The sequence below is a fragment of the Dromiciops gliroides genome, chromosome 3 (genome assembly GCF_019393635.1).
Source record: "Dromiciops gliroides isolate mDroGli1 chromosome 3, mDroGli1.pri, whole genome shotgun sequence".
Taxonomy (NCBI): domain Eukaryota; kingdom Metazoa; phylum Chordata; class Mammalia; order Microbiotheria; family Microbiotheriidae; genus Dromiciops; species Dromiciops gliroides.
The window spans coordinates 55,926,155-55,952,316 of record NC_057863.1 but is presented as its reverse complement, the minus strand read 5'-3'; the positions used below and the strand labels follow the sequence as shown (position 1 = coordinate 55,952,316).

Genomic DNA, 26,162 nt, shown 5'->3' with positions numbered 1-26,162 from the left:
AGCCTCAGAAACTTGAACACTTACTAGCTGTGTGACCCTGGGCAAGTCACTTAACCCTCATTGCCCTGTCCCCCCCCCCAATATGGAAAGCTAGGTCATCTGGAGTGAGTGTGGTAGGTGGGCAGGTAAAATAGGTAAATCAAGCACTGTGGATCATCCCCCTGAGGTTATGTGACATGAAATTGTAGTGAAGGCAGCTATGACATCCATCTCCATTTAAGTTAAGTAAGGAGGTAAGGGGGTCTTTAAATCTTACACCCTTTCTCAGCCCTGAGGGATCTTTTTCATTAGGCACATCATTATAATGTCAGCTAATTGGGTAAAGTTTCACTAGTGTTGACAGAAAATAACTGTAATGGGAGCCTTTGGAGCTGCAAAGTATTATGCTTATGACTCAGTGTTTTAATTTACACAAGGGGAGAATAATTACTATTCACCTAAAAAGTGGAAATGCAAATTCAATAGACTCGAAACATTTTTTTTTTAATTTGTAAAGGTGTTCTTTTTTTACACTAGAAATCCAGGGTGCCTTATAATAAAGAAAAACAGTTAAACAAAACAGACTGGGGGGAAAAACAACTTTAGTACAATCAATATTCCTCACTTGTAGTTCCCTTCTTTGATGAAAAAAAAAAAAGAAAAGAAATGTGTTTCATTATGTGTTTTCCATGGCCAAGATTAGCCTTGGTGATTAATCTGGGTTTAACTGTCTTTTAGTGTTCGTTTTCTTTATATTATTATGTTGTTATTTATCAGTCACATTGGACTTTTCCTGACCCCATTTGGGGTTTGTTTTCTTGGCAAAGATACTGGAGTAGTTTGCCATTTCCTTCTATAGCCCATTTTACAGATAAGAAAATGGAGATAAACCGGGTTAAGTGACTTGCCCAGGGTCACACAGCTAGTAAATGCCTGAGGTCAAATTTGAGCTCAGATCTTCCTGACTCCTGACTTCCTGATTACTATGACACCAGCTGCCCTGTTACCTTACTATATCATGGTGTATATTGCTCTCCTGTTCTTTTTACTTTCTTCTCTATCAATGGCACAGTGAAGAGAGAGAGCAGGACTTGGAGTCAGGAAGACCTGAGTTCAGATGTGACCTCAGGCACTTTACTAGCTGTATGTATGACCCTGGGTCAGTCACTTAACCTCTGTCTGCCTCAGTTTCTTCATATGTAAAATGAGAATAATAATAGAACCAATCTACCACAGCTGTTGTGAAGATAAAATGTTATTATAGTTAATAATAATATTATTAGTCCTTGTATGTTTCTTTGAATTTCTCAGGTTCATTGTTTAAAAATGGCTAAATAATATTTCATTCCATTTACTTATCATTTGTAAAGTTATGCCCCAGATGACAGGTACTGATTCTTTTTCTAGTCTGTTTTTTTTTTTTTCATTTTTGCTACCACAAACAAGTAAAGCACATTTTAAGAAGCAATGGGAGGGGGCGGCTAGGTGGCGAAGTGGATAGAGCACCAGCCCTGGATTCAGGAGTACCTGAGTTCAAATCCGGCCTCAGACACTTGACACTTACTAGCTGTGTGACCCTGGGCAAGTCACTTAACCCCCCTCGCCCTGCCAAAAAAAAAAAAAGAAGCAATGAGAAATGCTTTATCATCCAAGTGACAAAATATGAAATCATGTTGAATGAGTTTCTATCTTCCGTCTACACCTTACCTGACCCTGAAATCATTTCAGGTGCACTAAGAAGTCAAATGAATCTATAGACATAAACATGAAGAATTGGCTTATCAAAATGATGTTAATTAAATGGATTTTTATGGGTAAACCATGCTGCCTCTTCCTTCTAATGGTGCCATTTTCTTTTTTTTTTTTATGAGATATTTTATTTTTTCCGTTACATGTAAAGATAGTTCTCAACTTTTGTTTATACATGCTTTACAATTTCAGATTTTTCTCCCTCCCTCCCCTCCCTCCCCCCTCCCCTAGACAGCAGGTAATCTGATATAGGTTATATCTATATATCTCTATACATATACATATAGATATATATATACACACACATATATATACACATAATAACATTAATCCTATTTCTGCATTAATCCTGTTACAAGAGAAAGAATCAGAGCAGTGATGCAAAACCTCAAAATAGAAAAAAAAACCAACAGCACCCAAAACAAAAGAAATAATATGGTTCAATCAGCATCTATACTCCACAGTTCTTTCTTTCTTTTTTTTTCTTGGATTTGGAGATCCTCTTCTATCATGAGTTCCCTGGAACTCTTCTGTACCATTGCATTGGTGAGAAGAATATAGTCTAATGGTGCCATTTTCAATGCAAAATAATTAGTGACAGCTTTGAAAATAGTCGTTTTGCTCAGAGAAGAGGGTCTGCGTTGCTGTTTTTCCATTTAGAAATAAGCACAGTTTCATTTACCAATTAACAAGCTAAATATAACATGCATTATAAAGTCTAAATTAATAGAATGAAATTACTTCATTGCCTCGTGAGTACTCTTTAATAGCCTGCCTTTACTGAAAGACTGTACCAGAAAGCTGGTTCTTCAGCATCATGAGTGGTTTTACTTAATTGAAGGACATTAAGGAGAATTGGAATAGCTCACACATTTATGTAATGTCATGTCATTCAGAGCACTTAGGCAAACTAAGTTTTTACGGCATTCTTTTGGGAGTTAATAACAGACAGTATGGTGTAGTGAAAAGGACACCGGATTTGGAATCAGAAGACAATAGCTGAGATCCCAGACCTGCATCATCTTGAGCAAGAAGAGCTTGCCTTCTTCAGGGCTTAGTGTTTTCATACCAGTGAAAGTAAAGGGATTGGATTAGACCGTCCTGGCCCGGAGTCCTTTTGCATCTTTTTTAAGAGTACTTGGAGATTTCCAGAAAAAAAGCAAAACAGCAATAACACTAAATACAATAGGACTTTATATTTGAGTGCCCTTGATTTCATTCAAGGGAAAGTACTTAACTTGAAGAGGTAAGGCCCTATGAGGAGGGAAGACAAGAAAGGGGGAGCAAGGACAAATCATCATCATTGTCACCAAAAGACAAAGACACAACCAGATCTCTGGAGAGGATAGGAGATACAGGGTGTGAGCCTTGGGCAGGAAGGGGAAGGGTATCAGAGATCCAAAGGAGAGATGCCTTCCGGCCATTTTCTCCATGGCTCCTGCTATTCCACACAGAACAAAGATATGGAAATGAAGAGGTTTTATAGGGAGGGGTGGGATCTTATTCAGATGCATCTGATTGCTTTCCCGTCTCTGGGAAAGAGGAAGATACATCAATTAGCAAATTTATTCATGGGATGTTTTCAGCAAGCAAGCTTCCAGATATGAGAAGATCCAAAGAAAGGAAAAGATGGGAAAGGGGAGGAGGTATTGACCAGACATCAAGAGGAAGCACAAACACCTTGTACAAAGGATAGGTCTTCCTAAACCCCAATCTTGAAGGATCCTTCCAACCCCAAATTATACAAACATATAGACCCACTCCTCTTCAGACCTTCCACATTACTATGGGGGGGGGGGGCTCCACTACCCTTTCAGCCACTCAGGTTCAGAACCTAGGAGTCATCCTTGATTCTTCCCTTTTACTCACCCCACATAACCAATCACTTGCCAAATCTCATTGTTTCTATCTCCACATTTCCCCTTTGTATCCCCTTCTCTCTACTCAGTCAACCACTCAGCCCTCCTCAACTCTTGCCTGAATTATTGCATTAACTTCCTAATTGGCCTTTATGGCTCAAGCCTCTTCCATCTCTAATCCATTTTCCTCATAGCTGCCAAAATGACTTTCCTAAAGTGTGGGTATGACTATGTCTCCTCCACCCCACTTAATCAATTCCAATGGGTCCTTACTACTTCTTGGATCAAATACAAATTCCTCTATTTGGTAATTAAAGCTTTTCACAACTTGGCCTTCCCTATCTTTCCAATTTCTTATATTTTACTCCTACCCATGCATTCTATAGTACAACCATACTTGTCTACTTGCTGTTCCTATTGCTCGATTTCCCCTCTCTGTGCCTTTGTAATGACTGTCCCACCCCACCCCCTTCACCTGCCTGGGGTACTCTCCCTTCTCACCTCTGCCTACTTTAAGATTCAGTTCAAGTGCCAGCTCTTCAGGAGCCCTTTCCTAGTTAAAGCCCCAGCTGGTAATGCCTTCCACTTTAAAGTTACCTTGAATCTATTTTTAAACATATCTTGTATATACTCATATATGGACATGTTGTCTTTTTGATTAGAATGTAAGTCCATTTCAAAGGATATGAACAGGCAGTTTTCTGATGAAGAAACCATAGCTATCTATTCCCATATGAAAAAATGCTCTAAATCTCTAATGATTAGAGAGATGCAAATTAAAACAACTCTGAGGTACCACCTAACACCTATCAGATTGGCTAATATGACAAAAAAGGAAAATAATAAATGTTGGAGGAGCTGTGGGAAAATTAGAGCACTAATGCATTGTTGGTGGAGCTGTGAACTGATCCAACCATTCTGGAGAGCAATTTGGAATTATGCCCAAAGGGTGATAAAGCTGTGCATACCCTTTGACCCAGCAATACCACTTTTGGGTCTTTTTCCCAAAGAAATCATGGAAGGGGGAAAGGGACCCACATGTACAAAAATATTTATAGCTGCTCTTTACGTGGTGGCAAGGAATTGGAATTTGAGGGGGTGCCCATCAATTGGGGAATGGCTGGACAAGTTATGGTATATGAATACAATGGAATACTATTGTGCTGTAAGAAATGATGAGCAGGAGGAGTTCAGAGAAACCTGGAGGGTCTTGCGTGGGCTGATGATGAGTGAGATGAGCAGAACCAGAAGAACATTGTACACAGTATCATCAACATTGAGTGTTGATCTACTGTGATGGGCTATATTCTTCTCACCAATGCAATGGTACAGAAGAGTTCCAGGGAACTCATGATGGAAGAGGATCTCCAAATCCAAGGGAAAAAAAAAAAAGAACTGCGGAGTATAGATGCTGAATGAACCATACTATTTCTTTTGTTTTTGGTGCTGTTGTTTTTTTCTATTTTGAGGTTTTTCATCAGTGCTCTGATTTTTTCTCTTATAACATGACTAATGCAGAAATAGGATTAATGTTATTATGTGTGTGTGTGTGTGTGTGTATATATATATATATATACATATACATACATACATACATACATATATATATATTATCAGTTACCTGCTGTCTAGGGGAGGGGGAAGGGAGGGGAGGGAGGGAGAAAAATCTGAAATTGGAAAGCTTGTATAAACAAAAGATGAGAACTATCTTTACATGTAACGGAAAAAAAATAAAATACTTTATTAATTTAAAAAAAAAAAGAATGTAAGCCCATTGAGGGCAGGGACTGTTTTCAATTTTCCTCTGTATCCTCAGCACCTAGGACAGTGCTTGACTGGCACACACATAATCAAACCATCATCAGTCACTATGTTCCAGGCACTGAACCAGGGGCTCCTGGGATACAAGTGCAATGAATGAAACAATCCTGATCAGCCAGTAGCTTACATTATATTTGGGAACACAATAAAAGCACGCCCACAGACATATACACACGTAAATGTTTTCAGAATAAATACCAAGTAGTGAAACACAAAGCAGGACAGCAAATACAAGGCAGTTTGATGTGCAGGGCACTATTAGCTGGAGGGACCGAGATAGATTTCATGTAGAAGCTGCTTCTTGAACTGAGTCTTAAGGAAAGAGAGTGATTCTTCAAGATAGTGGTGAGGAGACAACACTTTCTGGGTAAGAGGGACAGAAAGAAATGGGAAATAGTGTCATGTGTAAAGAACAGAGAAAGGCAGTTTAATCAGATTACAGAATATGGGAAGGGAAAGAGGTCCAGTTAATCTGGAAAGATAGGTTGGGGCAAGGTTATGGAGGACTTTAAAAACTAAACAGGGATGTTTATATTTTATTCTGGAGGCAATAAGAAACTGCCAGAATTGATTAGTAGGAGAATGATGCAGAAATCTTAAACTAAATTGCATCTTAAGGAAAATAATTTTTAAAATAATTATAAACATTTTAAAGTTTTGAATTCTAAATTCTATCCTTCCTTTCCTCCCTCCCCTCCCACCTCCCTGAGGTGACAAGCAATCAGATATAGGTTATACACATGCAATTATGGAAAACATTACCATATTAATCATTTTGTATAAGAGAACTTGAATAAATGAAAAAAATTAAAGGAAGTGAAAAACAGCATGCTTCAGTCTGTGTTCAATCAATATCAGTTCTTTCTTTGGAGGTTGATAGTATGCTTCATCATTAGTCCTTTATAATTATCTTGGATTATTGTATTGCCGAGAATAGTTAAGTCATTCACCATTCTTCATCAAACAGTATTGCCAAAAAAAATTAAATAAAAAACCCCCAATATTGCTGTCTCTGTGCACAATGTTCTCCTGGTTCTTCTCACTTCACTATACATCAGTTCATATAAGTGTATGAAAATCATTTTGATACCACTGTGGAGGATGGACTGAGGTGGTGAGACAGTTGAGACAGGAAGTCTAATCAGGAGGCTGTTGCAATAATCTAGGACTTGAACTAAAGTAATAGCCATGTGATTGGAAGAAGGGAAGATTCGAGAGCTGTAGAAGTAGAAATGGCAAAATTTAGTAATTTATTGGATTGTAGAGTGAAGGAGAATGAGAAGTCAAGGTTACAAACCTGACACATTAGAAGAATGGTGATAACTTCAACAGAGGGAAGGCTGGATAGGGGGCAGGGTTAGAGAAAAAGATGATGACTTTGGTTTGCACTTGTTAAATTCAAGATGTCTCCCAGACTATTTTCCAGAAATGAAGCTCTTAATATATGCTTGTTGAATGATTATTTGAATTGATAAGGGGATAGTATCAAATTTAGGGTAGACTCATCTTCCTGAGTTCAAATCCTGCCTCAGATATTTACTAGCTGTGTGACCCTGGGTAAGTCACTTAAACCTGTTGCCTCACTTTCCTGTAAAATGATCTGGATAAAGACATGGCAAACAACTCCAGTATCTTTGCCAAGAAAACCCCAAATGGGGTCACACAAAAGTTGGATACACTGAACAACAACAATTAAGTTTTACTTTTAACTTGAAATGTGTTATCATTCATCTTGATGGAAATTGCATATTCCCTAAAACTGGAGAGTTATATGAAAAGAAGGGCTACTATATGGAGGAAGAAACTACCTGGAAATCTTCTGGTTGACCCCAGAGTGTAGAACTAGGAACAATGGATGAAGGTTACAGGGAAGCAGGTTTCAAATCAATGCAAGGCAAAACTTCTTCACAATTGGAGCTGTCCAAGGTAGGGCGGGTTGGGCACCTTACAAATGAATAATTTTAAGAGCTAGCATTTATATTGCACTCTGACATTTGCAAAATGCATTCTTTATATATGTAATCTCATCAACTCCACATAACAACCTGGCAGGTAGAAGCAATTATTATCCCCATTTTAAATGGAGACTGAACGAGATTAAGTACCTTGACCAAGGTCACACAAATAATGCCTGAGGCACGATTTGGACTCAGCTCTTCCAGACTGGGTCTAAGACTTTATCCACTTTATTATCTAGCCATTTGGTGTGGATTCCCCCTCATTGTAAGTTTTTGAACAAGACTTGTCAGCTATCTTATAGAGGGGAATCTATAAGTTATAGGTTAAACTACATAGCCTGTAGGTTAAATTTCCAACACTGAAATTCTATGATTACAAAAGGGAGGAAGAACAAGTAGTTAGCAATAATATAGGAAGAAAATGGGTACACCTCACTTTCTTATCAGAGAGAAAAAAAACTAGATGTTATGCCAGATTGAAAATGAATATCCTTGGGGCAGCTAGGTGGCACAGTGGATAAAGCACTGGCCCTGAATTCAGGAGGACCTGAGTTCAAATCTGACCTCAGACACTTGACACTTACTAGCTGTGTGACCCTGGGCAAGTCACTTAACCCCAACTGCCTCACCAAAAAAACCCAAACCAGACAAAAAGAAAGAAAGAAAGAAAATGAACATCCTTCTTTCTGCAGGGGAACTGCCAAACCTACAAATTATAGTCACCCCACAGATTTTGTCAGATACCTTCAGATCCATCTGGAACAATGGCAAGAAGTTTGGTTCTACCCGAAAGAAAAAGAAGGTAAGAAATGATTAGTCTACCCTGTTTGGGTAAGTGGATCATCACCAGGAAGGCCACATGAAAGTTAGGGAGTGTAGCTGGTAAAAACAACAGGGGAGAGATGTCAATATGCAAATCATAAGAATCACAACAATTGGTCAGACCTATCCAGTCCTGCATTTCATCTCTGGAGTTGGCATTCTTCTGTCTTGTATTGGAAGGGCATGGTGGTTTCCAAAGGTTAGGAACATGCCTTCAGAATATTCTAGTTTCACAAAAATCAATTATGGATCTATATGAATTTATCTAAACTTTCTTTTGGATTTAGCCTTATGAATTGAATTATTATAGTAATTAGTTTCATAAGTTGATTACCTGTTGTGGGAAGTTAACTTCTTTATATCAAGATTATATTTCTTTTTCATTATTTCACTGGCCAAAACCTGACTATAAACTCTATTTATTCCTGGGAACAAACTGTTATGGATTTCAAGACAATGTCATTGAGAAACAATGTTACCAAATAAGAGTCATTTCATGAATGTGCAAGAGTACTTTATTCCTAAATTACATTTGTCACTTTTATAAAAAGTTGCTTTTCCAAGGGAAACTCAGTAAAACAGATCAAATTTTACTCTAGGATTTCTCCTTTTCTTGAGCAAGTGCAGTTTCTACTGGTCAGTAGCAATGATGATATTAACCTAGCTGAATTTAAAAAAATGATCATTCAACAGGATTTGATGTCTAAGTATGATTTTAAAAAGAGTAAAAATATGATTTCAAGGTTTCAAGTCAGGATAATTATGAGAAAGATTATATACTTATAAACACAGAGAACCCAAAGTGGGGGAATTTTATTGATAATTGCAGATTGTATGGGTTGGAAGGGACTTCAGTGACCATCTACTCTAACCCACACCAGAAAGGAACCCCTACCATAACATACTCAAAAAGTGGTTGTCCAGCTTTTGTTTGAAGACCTCCAAAGAGGGAGAAACTCACCAGCTCTCAAGGTAACCCATTCTACTTTTCAACAGAAGGGAAGTCTTCTTGATAAAAAAATCTAAATCAGCCTCTTTGTAACTTTTCCGCAGGGCTCCAGGTTCTGCTTGCTAAGGCCAAGCAAACCAAGTCTAAAGCCTCGTCTATATGATAGCTCTTCAAATGCTTGAATACAGCTATTACACACCCTCTGGGACACCAGGCTAATCTATCCTCCTATGACAGGGACTCAAGGCTTTTCACCATCCTGTTTGTTTTCATCTGTACACTCTCCAGTTTATCTGTACCCTTCTTAAATTGTGTCACATAGAACTGGACACAACACTCCAGATGAAGTCTGATGAGGTCAAGTATAATGAATTATAACCTCCTTACTTCTGGAAGCCATGTCTCTCACTTTCGTTTTTAGTTAGCATTAGTTGTAGCGATTGGAATGACGCCACCTTCTGGAGACTTACTGTAGAAAAGCTCCACCCATGAAGTGAAGGTCTTTGGAGGCAAGAACATGCATCTTTTCTTTGGCGTCAGGAAGTGACGTTGGCTAGTGGGAGGAAGAAGGAAGAGACTGGCGCTCTGTCTTGCTCTTTTTCTTTTGGACTCTGGTGGAGAGCAGAGCTAGAAATGTGCTCTCCCTTTAATAGATAGGAATCTAGGCCTTTCTTCTCTCTTTACCAAATTCTTATTCTCCTTAATAAATGCTAAAAAGCCTAACTCTTGCTAAAGCTTATAATTTATTGGCGACCACTCATTAGATATTTTAGACAGACTAGCTAGAATTTTAGCCCTTAACATAGTTTTAAACAAATTAATTAGTAATTTAATTCATAAATTAAAACAGCATTAGCTTTTTGGCTGCTACACTACTGACTCATATTGAGATTGTAGTCCACTAAAACCACCAGAACTTCTTTAAAACAACTTCTATCTAACCCGACTTTTTCCATCTTGAACTTGTGAAGTAGATTTTTTAAAATATCCAATGGTAAGACTTTACATTCACCCCTATAAAGTTTATTAGATTCAATCCACTTCTCTAGCCTGCCCCAATCCTTCTGGATTCTGACTATGATCCATTTTGTTAGTTATGCATCTCCACTTGGTGTCACCTGCATATTTGATGAGCCTAGCCTTTATCCAAGTCAGTGATAACAATGTTAAACATCACAGGCCTAAACACAATCCTGGGGGTACACTGCAGGCAATTTCCTGCAACGTTAACATTTTATCAACCAGCTCTGAATCTCTCTGATCATATGATCATCTAATCCATACATATCCATCTTCTTGCCAAGAATAGTATAAGATACTTTATCCCAAACTTTGCTAGGCAAACTATATCCACACCATTCCCCTCACCTACTGGCATAGTAATCCTGTCAAAAAGGGAAAATGGGGTTAGTTTGGTATGATCTGTTCTTCATGAAGTCTGCTGACTCTTGGTCTCTCGTTTTACATATAAGAAAGTAAGATCCAGAAAGGTTAAGTAAGTTAGCCCCAGTGTGACCTTAGGCAAGTTATTTAGCTTCAGTGTGCCTCAGTCTCCTCATCTCTAAAATGAGGGACTTGAACTAGTTGAGCTTTAACATCCCTTCCCAGTTCCAAATCTATCATTCTCTGATTATAAAGACAAAAAGGTCAAGGGCTAAGAACTAACTTTTGGCAGATGCCCATCACACCCCACCAAGCTGGACCTGATACAAGAGGAAGGGACCAGTTGGCTGGGAGTGGGTGGGGTGAGAGGAAGGGGAGCTTGGGAGCTTGGGAGAGAGGGTGGGGTGAGAGGAAGGGGAGCTTGGGAGCTTGGGAGAGAGGGTGGGGTGAGAGGAAGGGGAGTAGTAGAGTTTATCAACTGCCCCAAAGGCCTGTCAGTAGTACACTGAGCCACAGGTCAAAACAACCAGGGATCAACGGTTCTTAAGAAGCAGGGAGGCTAATTTGTTTGCAAAGCAGAGTCTGTTTACCAAACAGCAAACTGCCTGGAAGAAGGATTTAGGCTAAATTAGGGCCCAGGTGCTGATAGGTCAATAACCTGAAGATAACAGAGTCCAGGATCAAAGGGCAAACATTACTGACACCTCTTAGGGGAACAGCAGAGAAACACACTAAGGGTCTCACAGCTTATATCAACTGTCACTGTCCTCTCTAAAGTTACAATTTTGTTGAGATTCATTTGTTTTAGATTCATTTAACAGAACTGTTTAAATATTTCTTAATTAAAAAAAAATAATTATACCAGCCTTCTAAAGAAAAGAGATCTCAAAAAACGGGTTTTTTTACCCATAAAAGAAAAATATTTTTTATAGAGATGATGGAAAAGGAAGGACCAAGACTGAATACAGATGAGCAAATAAAAAGATGAGCAAAAATGGCTATATTGACTTCCCTGCAAACCTTGTGAAAGGAGTTTTTAAAGGGATGAAAATACTTTGCTTAATAGAAATACAACAGGAAAAATCACCACAGTAAAGTAATAAATAAAACTATTTGCCTCCTGGCCAGGAACAGTTGAGACAATATAACCAACTAGAAAGGTAGTAGAGGGAAATGAAGTACTTTGCCTGAAATCCCATGGATAGTAAGCAGCACTTACAGTGTGGAGCCAGTTTTGGAGAGATGATAAGAAGTTTAGTTTGGACATACTGAGTTTGAGGTACTATCAAGACATCTAGGTGGAAAAAAAGTAGCAGGTGGTAGGAAATACTGGGCTGACACTCAGAAAAAAAATCAGGAACAGTTATATAGATTTAGGAGTCATCTGCATAGAAGTAATACCTGAAATCATGACAATGGATCGTCTTACCAAGGAAGAAAAGGCAAGAGGGCAATGTCTTGGAGGATATTAATATATGGATGATGTTAAAATATAGAAGATGGAAGTAAATAGAATTCCCAATAGATGATCGCATTCTTCTCAATAAAATTGGAAGTAAGGTCACTTACTGAGAGGGAGTGGGGTAAATTTGGGGTCCAGATGTGAAGAGAGGTTTACAAAATCCCCTGTGAAAAGTATGATAAGATGTTTATTGGAGATAAATAAAAGCAGAAGTTAAAGAATACAACATCCTCTGAGAAGCCAACTCCAGAGACACTGAAATGACAACAGTGCCACAATGGAGAAGGAAAACCCTCAATTTTGGCTCTGGCTAATAATAGAGATCATTGCATTTGGAAGCTACATGTACAAAACACCAAATTTACCCTTTTGTTGACACTGTGTCAAGTCAACTATATGGGTAGCAAGGAAAGGTGAGATTCACCACCAGAGAGAAGGGCTGCTTGCTACCCTCCTGAAAGAGGAGTCGTTTTCCTGACATTTGAGGGGTTTCTTTATTTTTTGAACAGGTTTAAACAAAGCTCGTTCTATATTCAATGAGTTGTAAGCCTACTCATGCTCACAGAGGGGCTGAGGGAGGGCAAAAAGAGACATAGCCTGATGTTCCCAGGGTTCCCCTGGGGATGACATGAGCCAGAGTGTTGTTGTTTCCTTTTTAAACTGTATTATTTATTTTTAAACATTCTTTTCTTTTTCAATTTTTAGTTCCAGATTCTCTCCCTCCCTCCCACCCTTCCCAACCCACTGAGAAAGCAAAGAATATATCAATTTTACATGTGAAATCATTCAGAACATATTTCCATGTTAGCCATGTTGCAAAAAAATATATAAAGAAAATTATACTTCAATTTGCATTTAGAGTTCATCAGTTGTCTCTCTGGATGTGGATAGCATTTTTTCATCACAAGTCCTTTGGAATCATCTTGGATTATTGTATTGATAAGAATTGCCAAGGCTTTTACAGTTGATCATCATTACAACATTGCTGTTACTGGGCACAAGAATCTCCCGACTCTTTATTCACTTTGCATCAGTTCATATAAGTCGTCACGTTTTTCTGAAACCACCACCCCCCCTCAACATTTCTTATAGCAACGGTATTCCATCACAACCATATCCCACAATTTGTTCAGCCATTTCCCCAATTGATGAGCATCCCCTCAATTTCTAATTCTCTATACTACCACAAAAATAGATGCTATGAATTTTTTTTTGTACACATAGGTCCTTTTCCTTTGAATTCTTTGGGTTACAGACCTAGTGGTGGCATTGCTGGGTCAGAGGTAGAGCTAGAGTATCTAGCTGTGTCAACAAACACTCAGGAATCACTTTAGGTATACCTCTAACCCAAGGAAACTTCAGCATCTATCTGGCTTCCCCCAAAGGGTCTTCAGCTTTGTTGAAAGTATTCTATCGAAAGAGAACATTATATATAGAAAATGATTATATTACATAAAAGGTAGACCACATCCCCCAGCCCAAAGTCATAGTCTTTCTGATTTAAAAGTACTACTAATGTGACTCATGATTTCTAAGTCAACCTTCCAGACCTGCACAGTCCACATGACTCACAGTACCAGTGAAGGGCAAGGTCTCAGTTTGCTGGTTCACATAATGGGTCTGTATCTCATTGCACCTCCATTTCCTGTTACCCTGATCTAGCTCCCTGCTTTGACAAGCCTTTGGTCCACTGCTGGTTCAGCACTGTCAAACACCAATTGCTTCCTTGGGGGGGGGGGGGGCGGGGCACACGAATTGCTGACCCTGTCAGCAAAGTGTCACAAGTTCATTAATGCCAATCAGGAGAATGGAAGGTAGATGGTAGGGATCTTTGTCCCCATCATCTGATTATGACACCCTACAAACAAGCTACTGCACCTCTCCTCAACCTCAGACATGGAAGCAAATACAGGGAGGTGGTCATTGTGCACAATGTCCCTCTTATCCATGAGGTCCCTGTGTCACATTTTTTTTTTTAGATTTCCCTTAGTACCTCCCACTGTTCTATGAATATACTTACTGCCCACAAATACTATGAATGAGCTCCAAATATAGTGAGGGCTGTGCTCATCTTTGAGTACTTGGTGAATATTTATTGACTCATTACATACAACCACAAATAATTATGTTGTGTTCAAATATGGTTTCCCAATCTGTATTTTTAGCACTGACCTCTCAAAAGTTCTCCAATTCTGTACTTTTTGTTCATTCCCCCCAAACCCCGATACTGAATGAATCTAATTCATTTTTTCCCCCACAATCCCTCTTTACACTAAACTTACCCCACCATAGTCAGCCTGGATGGTAGTCATTCAGCACCACTATACCTCAAATTTCTCCTTTCCCTTAACTTTTAATGTATAATGAAGCCCTCCTAGACTCTTCTGTTTCCACTACAGTCTGACAGATTTAATGTTTCCAAGATTATTTCTCTGACCTCCCAACTATGGCACCACATGCCATTCCTTCTGCTGGGTACTACATGCCTTCCTCCTTTCAACCAATCTATTATCCCTTCCTTTTTCAAACTGCTCATTTATAACCAACCACCTTTTTAGACTAGTCTGGTTGACTCCAAATTCTCTGTCATCCCACTGCCATCCTCACCTTTCCCACTGTCTCAGCTATCTAGCACTTACAGGTACCCAATAATTAAGTATAAATGATATTTATACTCATTTATAGCCTCGAGAGGAATGTTCCTTTTCCCTTTCCTCCCACCCCCTTGCCCATTGCTGACTTAAGAAAATAGTAACAGGCTGAGGGCTGCCATGGGGTAGGCAAACAAGCTTGCCAGGGAGACGGCAAAAGGTCACAGAGAGAGTGTAGGGAGGAGGGAAGAATAATAGTTGGTATTTTTACAGCACTTTAAGGTTGAAAAAGCTGTATGGGCTTTATCTCACTAGATCCTCACAACAAGCCTGTCTCGTATTTACTATCTCCCCACTTCACAAATGAGGAAACTAAGGCTGGGTTTATTACACAAGCATTTATGAGGCACCTCGTGTTGGGCACTGTGCCAGCCCATTTGCAGATATTATCTAATTTGACCCTCACAAAAGACTCTGGGAGGTAGATGCTTTTATTACCCTCATTATACAGTTGAGGAAACTGATGCACGGGAAGAAAATACATTTATTGAGCATCTACTAAGCGCCAGGCACTGCACTAAGTGCTTTACAAATATGAGCTCATTTGACTACGGCAGGATTTCATTTTACAGAGGAGGAAATTGAGGCAGTCAGCAGCCAAGCGCCTTGCGCAGGGTCACACAGCTAAGTGTTGGCGGCCGAATTAGAACTGGGGTCTTGCGGAGGTTTGGGGATTCTAAGCGGTGCTATTGCACCCCACTGAGCTCCAGCTATAGTGTGATTTTCCCAGCCCCGCGGCTGCGCACTAGCGCACGAGGGGTCTGCGGGTGCCTAACACATCTATCACGCAGTGGCTTCCGGCACCGAGGCTTAGACTCCGCACAAGGCTCAGGCCCCGCCCACATCAGGCCTCGGGGTTGCAGACTGCCGGCCTGGCCGAGTGTATCACTTTTGGGGGAAACAGACACATCTCCCCAAACCGCCGGCTAAGTCCTAGCGTCCACGCACGCGCCAGGCTGGAGGAGGGGCGGGGCCCGGTCCGCCCCGGCCGCGGTGACGTCACGCCGAGGCCCAGGCGGAGCCCTCCAATCGCCAGGCTGCGGCGCCGCGCCGGCGGAGGCGACGTCGGCGTCCGCGGCGACGTGGGCGACGTGGGCGACGTTGGCGGCGGCGTAGGCGGCGGGCTCGGTAGCTAACGGTCGGCCGGCTCTTCCCGGCAGCCGCCTCTGGAGGGAGCTGCAGCCTCTCCCGAGGAGGCTCGGCCCCGCCGCCATAGCTCCCCGCCGCGCTCGCCCCAAGCCTCTCCCCCGCCGGCCGGCCGGGCCCGCCCGCGCCGCCATGGCCGACGTGGAGGACGGAGAGGAGCCCGGCGCGCCGGCCTCGCACTCGGGCAGCTCGGGCTCCAAGGCCGCCGGCGACAAGATGTTCTCCCTCAAGAAGTGGAACGCGGTGGCCATGTGGAGCTGGGACGTGGAGTGCGACACGTGCGCCATCTGTCGGGTCCAGGTCATGGGTAAGCGCTGCCACGCGAGCCCGGGGCTGCCGCGCGGCCTCCGCGGCCTGGCCCACGCGATGCCCCCCCCCCCACGCGGCCCGTGCGGGGCTACCCCAACCCGTCACGCACGCGCCCTCCTCCTCCGCGGGGGTCCGGCCTCTACCCCGGATCTTCGGGGCTCTGCGTCCGAGTAAAACAAGCACGCGTGAGCGCACACACACACACACACACACACACACACACACACACACACACACACACACACGTGTGTCCACGAGCCCGCCCACCCCCGGCGGCTCGCGGGGGGCGACGCCCCTTCCTCAGCACACTCCATGGAGCTCCCCCTGCACCCCCGCGGGACTGTCGCCAAGAGGGGCCGGGCCCATGGGGAAGGGGGCGTCCCCAGCCGGAACGACCCGGGGGCTGCAGAGAGGAAACTGAGGCTTCAGGCCTCAGCCCGGCTGAACCCACCCCCACCGGGGCAGGACCGAAGGAGAGCCCCAGGCAATATCCCTGTGTCTGTATGTGCATATGCGTGTGCACGTATAACACCCTTACCCCGTACGTACGTACGTACATACATACATACGTGTCCTTACCTAGAGATGCCTAGGATGCCAACAGAGGCATCACTAGAACCCAGGACCTCCTGGCCCGGGCGCTTCCTCTCTCAATATTCATCCAGATTGGTTTGGTGACACGATCTTAGCCCAGATTGGACGAGAAGATAAGCTTTCTTAGGGAGCGAGTACGGGAAAGGGGAGACTGGAGGCGCACAGTTTCTGGCCTGAGTAAATAGATTTCAGCTCGGGATATTCACCTTGTCACTTGCACTTCACTGTAGCAGGGATAGGTCAGCACCGTTTTCAGGACAGAAAGTACGCTAAATGAAGTCTAGTTGGTACTTTTGCTAAAAATTGTTTGTTTTTAAAACTTGAATTATGCTTATTATACTTAGAATAAAAGAATCATGTAACGTATATGATCCATGAAGCCGTTTAATAGAGTTTGTATATACAAGTTTGTCTTAGGGTCTAGTTTGTCTTTTAGGATCTGTAAGAGGAAGGGGAAAGATGATGTAGCTCTACTTTTTATAGATTGGAAAACTGAGACCCAGTCAGGTGAAGTTATTTATTCTCAAACCTCCTTGGCAGAATACTATTTAAATACAAATTATGTTAAAGAATGGAGCACTTAGGAATAATTTTCTTGATATATTAAATTTGGTTTTTTTCCTTTTGAGGTAAAGAAAAATTCAAGTTAAAAAATTAAGGTTTTTATACTTTGGAAACTAAAATAAGCACTTTAGTATCATTGGAGGAGGGGAAGCAAATTTTATACAAGATTTTCTCCTTAAGGGATGAGATTTTTAAGCATATTTTACTATTGTCAGTATCTTGTATCTTTTTTATTCCTTCATTTCAATGATAATTTATAGTACTGTTTCAAAATCCATATTTTTTTAATTTATCATTTTTATTCTATAGAATTTCACTATAACTTAATGTTGATTCTTTTCATGTTAGGTATATGGTTTAATTTTCCCTTCTACATGAGAAATACAATCTAAATTTTTAAATTTGGGTGCTGTTTTTTAGTTGAGAGGAAAAAAGTCAAGTTATTTTATTTAAAAGATTTCTAGTGTTACAGTTCTTATATAGAGCTGTAAAAGAACTTACTACAAATGAGCCAAAGTTCTGATTTCATTTTCATTTATAGCTTATCTTTAAAATGAAAGCAGATTTCACTAAAATTTCATCCCCAAAGTTACCTTTTGTTTAAAAGTAGAAACGTTTTTAGCATCCATTCTGTATTTTGATGGGTTAATGTTCAAAAAGTAGTTTTCTCTTTTAACCACGTTAATTACTTTCACACTCTAAATAGAAATGTAGAAACCTATAATGGCAAATTATATTTTAAAACAAAAATACTTGAAAGGTGGTGTCAACTGTATACAAGAATTCCAATGGCTGTAATTCTATCATCTTAGTTATAACATTTATTCCACAGCTGCCATATTTTGATGTTAGAGATTTAGAGCAGTTAGCTTTTTTAGTCTAGAAATTTTCTGGAATGCATATTTTAAATGAACTACAATAGAGAAATGAAAGGGTCCATTTTTATTTACACTAATATAACCTCCCACTTTACTTGAAATTTAGGTGGTATATGTTTCTTATATTTAATAGATATTCCTAGACTCTTTTGTTTCACGATGACTTCTTTAAAAGCCATACCATTTTGCACAGGAACAAATAAAAATGAGAGTCAACTAGGTGGTATAGTAGATAGATCCCTGGACTTCAGTTCAAATCCTGCCTCAGAGATAACAGAAACCCTGGGCAAGTTGCTTAACATGTCTCATCTGTAAAGTGGGAATAGGATAATAATGATAGTTCCTACCTCACAAAGTTGTAGTAAGAATCAAATGAGGGGGCAGCTAGGTGGCGCAGTGGATAAAGCACCGGCCCTGGAGTCAGGAGGACCTGAGTTCAAATCTGGCCTCAGACACTTGATACTTACTAGCTGTGTGACCCTGGGCAAGTCACAACCCCCATTGCCCCGCAAAAAAGAAAAAAAGAATCAAATGAAATATAAAGGGATCTGCAAACCGCAAACACTGTGTAAATGCTAGCTGTGGATGTGGTGGTGCTGTGGGACTTAGGTGAGGAAATCTGTCCTAGGCACCCATAAAGTTCTGGTTCAAAAACATATATTCCAAAGATTATGTTCTTAATATCTGAAGCTACAGAAATCATGCACTTTTCCTTCATGTACATTTAAGTCAATAAATTTTACTAAGTATCTGTTGTTGTTTTTTTTCTTTTGGTCTGGGTGCTAGACAATATAAACAGGATCGTAGATTGAGAAGGTGGAAAGGACCTTCATGTTCCTCTCTCTAACCCCTTTCTTTTACAGGTGAAGATACTGAGAACAGAGAAGCAAAGGGACTCCAGGTCACACAGGTAGCAAGTGACAGAGTATTTGAGCCCATGTTTTCTGACTCCAGATCCAAAATCAGCCATTGGAGACCTTACAGTCCTAGTAGAGAGATAAAATGTGAATGGGCTCTGATAAAGATCATAGGAGCTCATTCTAGTCAGGGAAAATGAGTGGAAACACTGAGCCTTGGCTTAGCCCATGAGGAATTGTAGGAGTTGGATCGGTCTAGCAGTGAGCCTGGTGCGATGGTGAGAAAAGAGGACTCCGGCTTGTTGTCAGGAACATTAGGAGATAGGACGTGGCCTGAAGTGTCCATCTAATTTTAGAGCTGGAGAGACCTTTGAGAACTAACCCACCCCCTTTTGTAGATCTGGGCCCTGGAGCCCAGAAAGGTTAAGGGTTAAAAGTCACACCACTAGAGTTAATGGACAGAACCGGGTTCTGCTAACACCCAATCTAGTGCTTTTTCCTCGTAGTGGCATTCTTGTCATTAATCTTTCTAACAAAGGCAGCTAGACAGCCTAGTGGATAGAGAGTACTGGACTTGAGTCAGGCAGACCTGAGTTCAAATGCATCCTCAGAGACTTACTGTGTGACCCTGATTAAGTCACTTAATCCCTGTCACCCTCGGTTTCCTCATCTGTAAAATGGGGTGATAATAATAGCAACTACCTACGGGGTCGTTATGAGGGAAAATGAGGAAATATTTGTAAAGCACTATATAAATAATGTTAGCAATTATTATTATAAAAACAATTGTTGTTATTGACAACTATTTACTTAGAAGTAACCTAATATATCTGTGATAGTGGGTAAATACCTTAAGTCAGAATCTTTGTGCACATCAGGCCATGCCAGGAATCCTCCCACAGCCAGGGAGCTAGTTCATTTCCATGGTGCCCAGAATGTGTTTAATACCTCCCTTTCCTGTTGCCAAGATTTTCCACTCTAAAGAATAACTGCAGTTTTTACAAGTTATTCACGGTTAGATGAATAATTACATTTCCAATAGATACGTCACGGAAGGACAACAACGTGGCATAGTCCAGTGGGAAGGGTGGGCTACATTTGGAGTCAGAGGATTACTTTCTGTGTGACCTTGGATGTCAGTGGGTCTGGGTAAAATGAGTGAGCTTGACTAGAAAGACCGCTAATAACCTTGTCAGTCCTACATCCCTGCTGCTTTATCTACCTAGTGAGGAGAAAAAATTTAAGAGAAAGAAAGCTCTTTGCTGATATACGTGAATGAAATAGTAAGTGAAGATCAGGGGCATTCAAATAAGTTTATTTTAAACATGTTCTGAATCATCATAAAGGAAAACAAAGAAGTGACTAAGAGTAAGGGAGACTCCTACACCAAAGAATGAGTAACTCAAGCAAGTGTGCTTGTGGAAAAATCAGAGTTTTGGGGAAAAGCAAACAGATTGCAAATGACTTCTCTAAAAGGAATATGTTTCAAAAACAAATTACTCCTTATGTTGGTGTTCATGAATGTGCTCTCATATCTCATTGTTCACATAGATGCTGTTTATTTGGACTTTAATTTGGTGAAATATTTTTGGCATACTTTCCCCATGGCTTATACTATATATACATATACATACATACACATATACTACATTCTAAGTTTGTAAAAGTGCAAAGGGGGGTGAGGCTGGATGTTCAGTACACTTTCTGAAACTGCTCCTGGTCATAACTAATAAGTACTGTGCTTTGTACTTTAAATATTCATCTTAAAATGTTCAAATCCAGATGAAAAACTGGGTATTAAATGTTTTTTTCTTCATAATTAAGCTGCAGGGCTTTTATTTGTCTTTGAAGTATAAGGGTTTTAAAAATTGCATTCTGAGCATCAGATTGAGAATTGCTGTTTGTTTGCTTTTAGATGCCTGTCTTAGATGTCAAGCTGAAAACAAACAAGAAGATTGTGTTGGTATGTTGTAATTTTGTTCTTAGTTTTTCAACTGAAGGCTTTTTCTCAGTGGGAATGCTTGCAATTAAGATGAAATTTATCAATATACAACAGCATACTGTAAATCAGTGATTTATTATTAATGTAAAATGCAGTTGTATTCAAAAGTATTTACCATAATCTGCAACTATCTTGTTATAGCCACAGAGAATTACTATATTAGAAGTGGAAATTGTTGACAGTAGTATAAATAGGAACTAGTTATGTATTCTACCAAGAATAAAAGAATTGTTTAAAAAAAAAACTTTTAACTTTATTGTAGAATTTAACTGACTTTTGATTAGGTTTTTTCAGAAATCTTTTATGGTTTTATTATTTGATCACTGTTATATTTTAGTGGTATTTGCGCATGCATAACACATTTGATCTTAGCTTGGAGAGGCCTGAAAGAGATAATGCTAGATATTCTTTATGGAATAACTCTTAAATATGAGTAATGAGATCACGTTAGTACAAGCATCTTAACCTAAATGTTTAAGTACATTTTATATACCTCAGCTTTAAAAATGCTCTTTTAGCACATTTATTGTGCAAAATATTTTAAAATACTGAAAAAATGAAAGGGTGACTTTTCTATAAGTTACTTCTTAGTGGTATCTTTGGTATCGTTTCCCCCACCTCCATTTTTCTGTTCTTTCCCAGTCCCCCACATTCAATTCCTGGGATTCTCTCCCTTTTATCTTTGCTTGGCTCTACTTCGTGCTAAAATAGTCTAGAAACACTTCACCTCTCTAGCCCTATTCCCATTATTTATACTCTTTGTGCTTCCAGACAGAAGTGCTGACCCACTCCTCCCAGAACTTCTTTCCTACCATGTTTACGATATAAATGCCTTTGGCTCGATGCTCCTTACTCCCATTATGTTTTCTCAGCCCTTAAATAATGTTTGTTGAATGGTCAAAAAGGATCCTTTAAATTGCATTTCAAATGCCACCTCCTTCAAGGAGCCTTCTCTGATGATCTCCATTCCCTTCAGCCTTGTCTTTTTTATCCTTTGTGTTACTATGGTGAAAGGAGGAACCATACCTAAAATAGACTTCCCCCTAACTGATGTTGAAAACAGCCCAGGAGGCTTGGAATCAGGCAGTATGTTCGGCACATTTTTTATTGATTAATAAATGCCATTTTGACACCAAAAAAATGTGTGAGAAAATGGATGACTGGCACAGGCCATCACTAATGGAAAGAGAACTCTGTGCATGTTCTCCTGATGGTAGGTCACTGGGATCATCTTTCACTAAGAAAGGAAAGGATTAAAATTATATTATCATTTTTAATGAGGAGTCTTGTGGAAACTTCCAGCAAAATATAACCTAAGACATTTCCAAAATCAAGGTATAATTGGAATGACCTTAGAACAGTCAGGAAAACTAATGCCTTAATAGAGTTGCCTTTTTTTAAAAAATCAAAGGATCAGGGCAGCTAGGTGTCGCAGTGGATAGAGCACCAGCCCTGGAGTCAGGGGGACCTGAGTTCAAATCTGGCCTCAGACACTTAACACTTACTAGCTGTGTGACCTTGGGCAAGTCACTTAACCCCAGTTGCCTCACCCCCCCCCCCAAAAAAATCAAAGGATCTTGACAATTATATACTGATAGAAAAACTACACTTAAAATTGATTTTTCCTTGAAAAAATACATGTCATTCTCTTGTAATAGGGTCAGCTTTTGGAGTGTTTTTCAGTGTGTATATAAAAACCTATGAGAGAAGAAGGGTTTTTTTTTTAAATTTTTTTGAAAAGTTTTTGTAGTTATGATTTCTAAAAACTGGACATTTTTTGTAACCAATATAATTAAAATTTAGCATTAGCTAATATGATATTACTGTATGTTGAATAAAATGACAGGAGCTCCCAATCACACAAAGGCTGTGTTATTTTTAAAGCATCACCTGTTTGTGTGTGCTTAGCATATTTTGGACATAGTCATCTAACTGTGGTATTAAACATCTATTCTGGGGCCGCTAGGTGGCGCAGTAGATAAAGCACCAGCCCTGGATTCAGGAATACCTGAGTTCAAATCTGACCTCAGACACTTAACGCATACTAGCTGTGTGACCCTGGGCAAGTCACTTAACCCTCATTGCCCCACCCCCCCAAAAAAACCCATCTATGCTGTTGACATTTTTCATAACATTTTGAGGGAAACTATGAAATGCTTATTTCCTTTTCAGATAACAGTAAATTCAAATAATATGCAATATCAATGGCTAGATAATATGACTTTAATTTTGAAATCAGTAATTTAAGTTGAAAAACATATTAAGTATATTTTTGTTTTTCTTTCAGTGGTCTGGGGAGAGTGTAACCATTCCTTCCATAACTGCTGCATGTCCCTGTGGGTGAAACAGAACAATCGATGCCCTCTGTGCCAGCAGGACTGGGTGGTCCAGAGAATAGGCAAATGAAAGCCCCGGGCATCGTTGAGTGCCAGGGTCAGAGGCCCCGGGTGTGTCACAGGGATAAAGCCCTCCAAAGATGCCATCACTTCACTTGTCTTTCCTTGGTAAAAGGAATGAGTTGGACACTTGGTGAAGTTAGGATGTGGCATTTGGCCCCCTCTCTCTTTAGAACTTCTCTACAAGTAAGAACAGTGTGTTACAGATAACATTCTTTTTCTTTGGTGTGAATTGTAGATGTGGCTTAGAAATGCCATGTTAGAGAAAATTGCTTCTGTGTGAATGACTTTCCTAATTTATTTAAAGTCTTGGATAAAGGGAATCAGGAGAGTAAGTTCCATTCAGATGAGGGTTTTGCATGTTTATAGTTAATCATTAAAAGGTATTGAGAGGGCAGCTAGGTGGCACAGTGGATAAAGCACCGGCCCTGGATTCAGGAAGACCTGAGTTAAAATCTGGCCTCAAACACTTGACACTTACTAGCTGTGTGACCCTGGGCAAGTCATTTAATCCTCACTGCCCCACTCAAAAAAAAAAGTTATTGACATGAATGAAAGAGCATTCAAATCTAATCCATGTAAAGGTATGGTTTGGTACTAGGAGTATTTTTTCCCTGAAAATAAACAATTTATGCAACGTTCATTTCGGTTAGAATTTTGCCGCCTTTTTTAAGCTTTTGTTAAAAACAAAAACAAAAATTTTATGGCTAACTACTAGTGCCAAAGGCAACCAAAAATTATATTTTTTTGTTTCTGAGAAATTGACTCTTGGTTGTCTTATTAGGCTGTATCTTTAATTCTTTATTGAAATACTCAGACTCTACATAAAGTCATTGAGTTATGGACACATAAGTATTTCTAGATCATACTTTGATTTTTACCATGTTATATTATTGCTTTAATGGTGATTTATATTGAATACCTATAAGAAAAATATGTTTAATTCACTTCTTAGACCTTTAATGAAAAAATTACAATAACATAACTATTTGATAAATGAGGATTCTATTAAATTGTTTAATTATTTGAACTATGTCATAATAAACATTAATCTAATTTCTTTTGTGAATATTTATATTTCTTTTAGAAAAGTATACACATTGGGGCAGCTAGGTGGCGCAGTGGATAGAGCACCAGCCCTGGATTCAGGAGTACCTGAGTTCAGATCTGGCCTCAGACACTTGACACTGACTAGCTGTGTGACCCTGGGCAAGTCACTTAGCCCCAATTGCCTCAGCAAAAAAAAAAAAAAAGGAAAGAAAGAAAACTATATACATGGTCCTTATTTTAACTGAGATTAAAATTTTGAAATAGATTATTTGAATACTTGCTAGCATTAAAATAGGTACTGCTTTAGTAGGTGAACAGAAACTTGTTTACATTTGGGGAAGCTGTTTTATGGAACTTGATGGACAACCTGGAAAAATTTGGGCTGCCTGAGAATTAATTTCAGAGTAGTAACAGAATTCTCCAGGTGGAAGTTACTGTCTTTTTTCTAAGTACCAAAATACAGATTGGGAGTGTTCAAGAATATGTGTGTGTGTGTGTGTGTGTGTGTGTGTGTGTGTGTGTGTGTGTGTGTGTGTAGATTTCAAAGAAGAAAACTATTTGCTTCTCTGTGTTCAGAAGTCAGTAGTCCTGAGCTTCATTTCAACAGTGCAAAAAGTAGGAAACCTAAAGGATTTTTGAGTAATAAAGTTTTTAAAAATTAAGTACTATGACTTTTTTTAATGTATTGGCTTCATTTTCTCAATCAAGATTTTATCGGGTTTCTCTATAAACAGACTGCTTTATTGTATGTAGAGTTGCTTTCTGTAACTCCTGTATCTTTTCAATATACAAGTACATTCAAGCATCACAGTATAGCAAAAAGAACCCAAACTGGAGGCAGAGAGCCTGTGTTTGTATTCTGTCTTTGCTATTTTGATCTGTCTCCTGTGAGGCTCCAGACAAGTCATCTCTCTGCAGAGTGAGGAATTTGGTTTGTATGAACCTTGTATGGTCTCTTCCAGCTCAAAATACAACAGTCCTATCCTTTGGCAATTTTTAACAATTTGGGTGTTTTCAACCACTGATCCATAAACTTTTAGCGGGTTTTTTTCCCCCATAAAGGGTTGTGTCCTTAAAATTTGACCTAAGTATTTGGCATTATAATAAGGGAGAAAATAGTAAGAATTTTAAGTTTAGTCAAAGGAGTAACAGTATGTAAATGAATTGTGGAGGAGGATGGTAATTGGCTGATTGACTGCTGCTATGGCACTACCATAGCAAAAGATATTGCAGTCCAACCACCTAACAATACACTATTTATATATGAGCATCTGAGGATAGGAGAGGAGATCAGACAAAGCAAGATTGATCATATGCATCCTGGGTTGATATCAGCCAATCTGCATAGTCATCTGGAAGTGGAGTACATGCTGTTGAATCAAAAAGAACATAGTATGATAGTAATGTTAGATTCTCACACAAAAAGTAAAACAGTGAACATATTTTTCACCCATCTGACCAAAGTAATGTTAAAATAATGTTGAATTTTATTATCATATATTTTGAAAGTTATTTTAATTCAACTTTAGTTTTTAAAACTTTATGTGCATGTAACTTTTTTAAAAGTTTTAATTATTTTTCCTGTAGTTATAACTTTTAGTGTATCCATGTAACTAATACAATCTAAAATTTTCTATTGAAGATTGGTTTTACATTAATAACTTTTAATGCTTCCCTAAAGGAATTCTCATTTTAAAGTTGCTGTTCTGATATATGACTCACAAAGCCAGTGG

The 26,162-nt window shown here is 39.5% G+C and overlaps 1 protein-coding gene and 1 pseudogene across 2 annotated transcripts; both read left to right on the top strand.

The window, feature by feature from the left end:
* LOC122747130 overlaps positions 1-15,408 on the top strand; it is a 66,984-nt pseudogene extending 51,576 nt beyond the window's left edge.
* Positions 15,409-15,720: 312 nt separating this feature from the next.
* Positions 15,721-24,435, top strand: RNF7 (ring finger protein 7). 2 transcript variants are annotated; one of them, XM_043997226.1, is made up of 3 exons: positions 15,721-16,079; positions 20,897-20,944; positions 23,271-23,327. In XM_043997226.1, the coding sequence occupies exons 1-3, from the start codon at positions 15,912-15,914 to the stop codon at positions 23,325-23,327; spliced, it is 273 nt and encodes a 90-aa protein (XP_043853161.1). In that variant the 5' UTR covers positions 15,721-15,911. The 2 variants fall into 2 exon arrangements, with proteins under 2 accessions (XP_043853161.1, XP_043853160.1); XM_043997225.1 differs by having other exon boundaries at positions 15,742-16,086; positions 23,271-24,435.
* Positions 24,436-26,162: the final 1,727 nt, after the last annotated feature.

Bases quoted from the DNA above. Each gene is read 5' to 3' on its own strand.
- RNF7 (XM_043997225.1), top strand. From the start codon at position 15,912: ATGGCCGACGTGGAGGACGGAGAGGAGCCCGGCGCGCCGGCCTCGCAC. The intron at 16,087-20,896 runs GTAAGCGCTGCC...GTTTGCTTTTAG, and splicing joins CTGTCGGGTCCAGGTCATGG to ATGCCTGTCTTAGATGTCAA. The intron at 20,945-23,270 runs GTATGTTGTAAT...TTTTTCTTTCAG, and splicing joins CAAACAAGAAGATTGTGTTG to TGGTCTGGGGAGAGTGTAAC.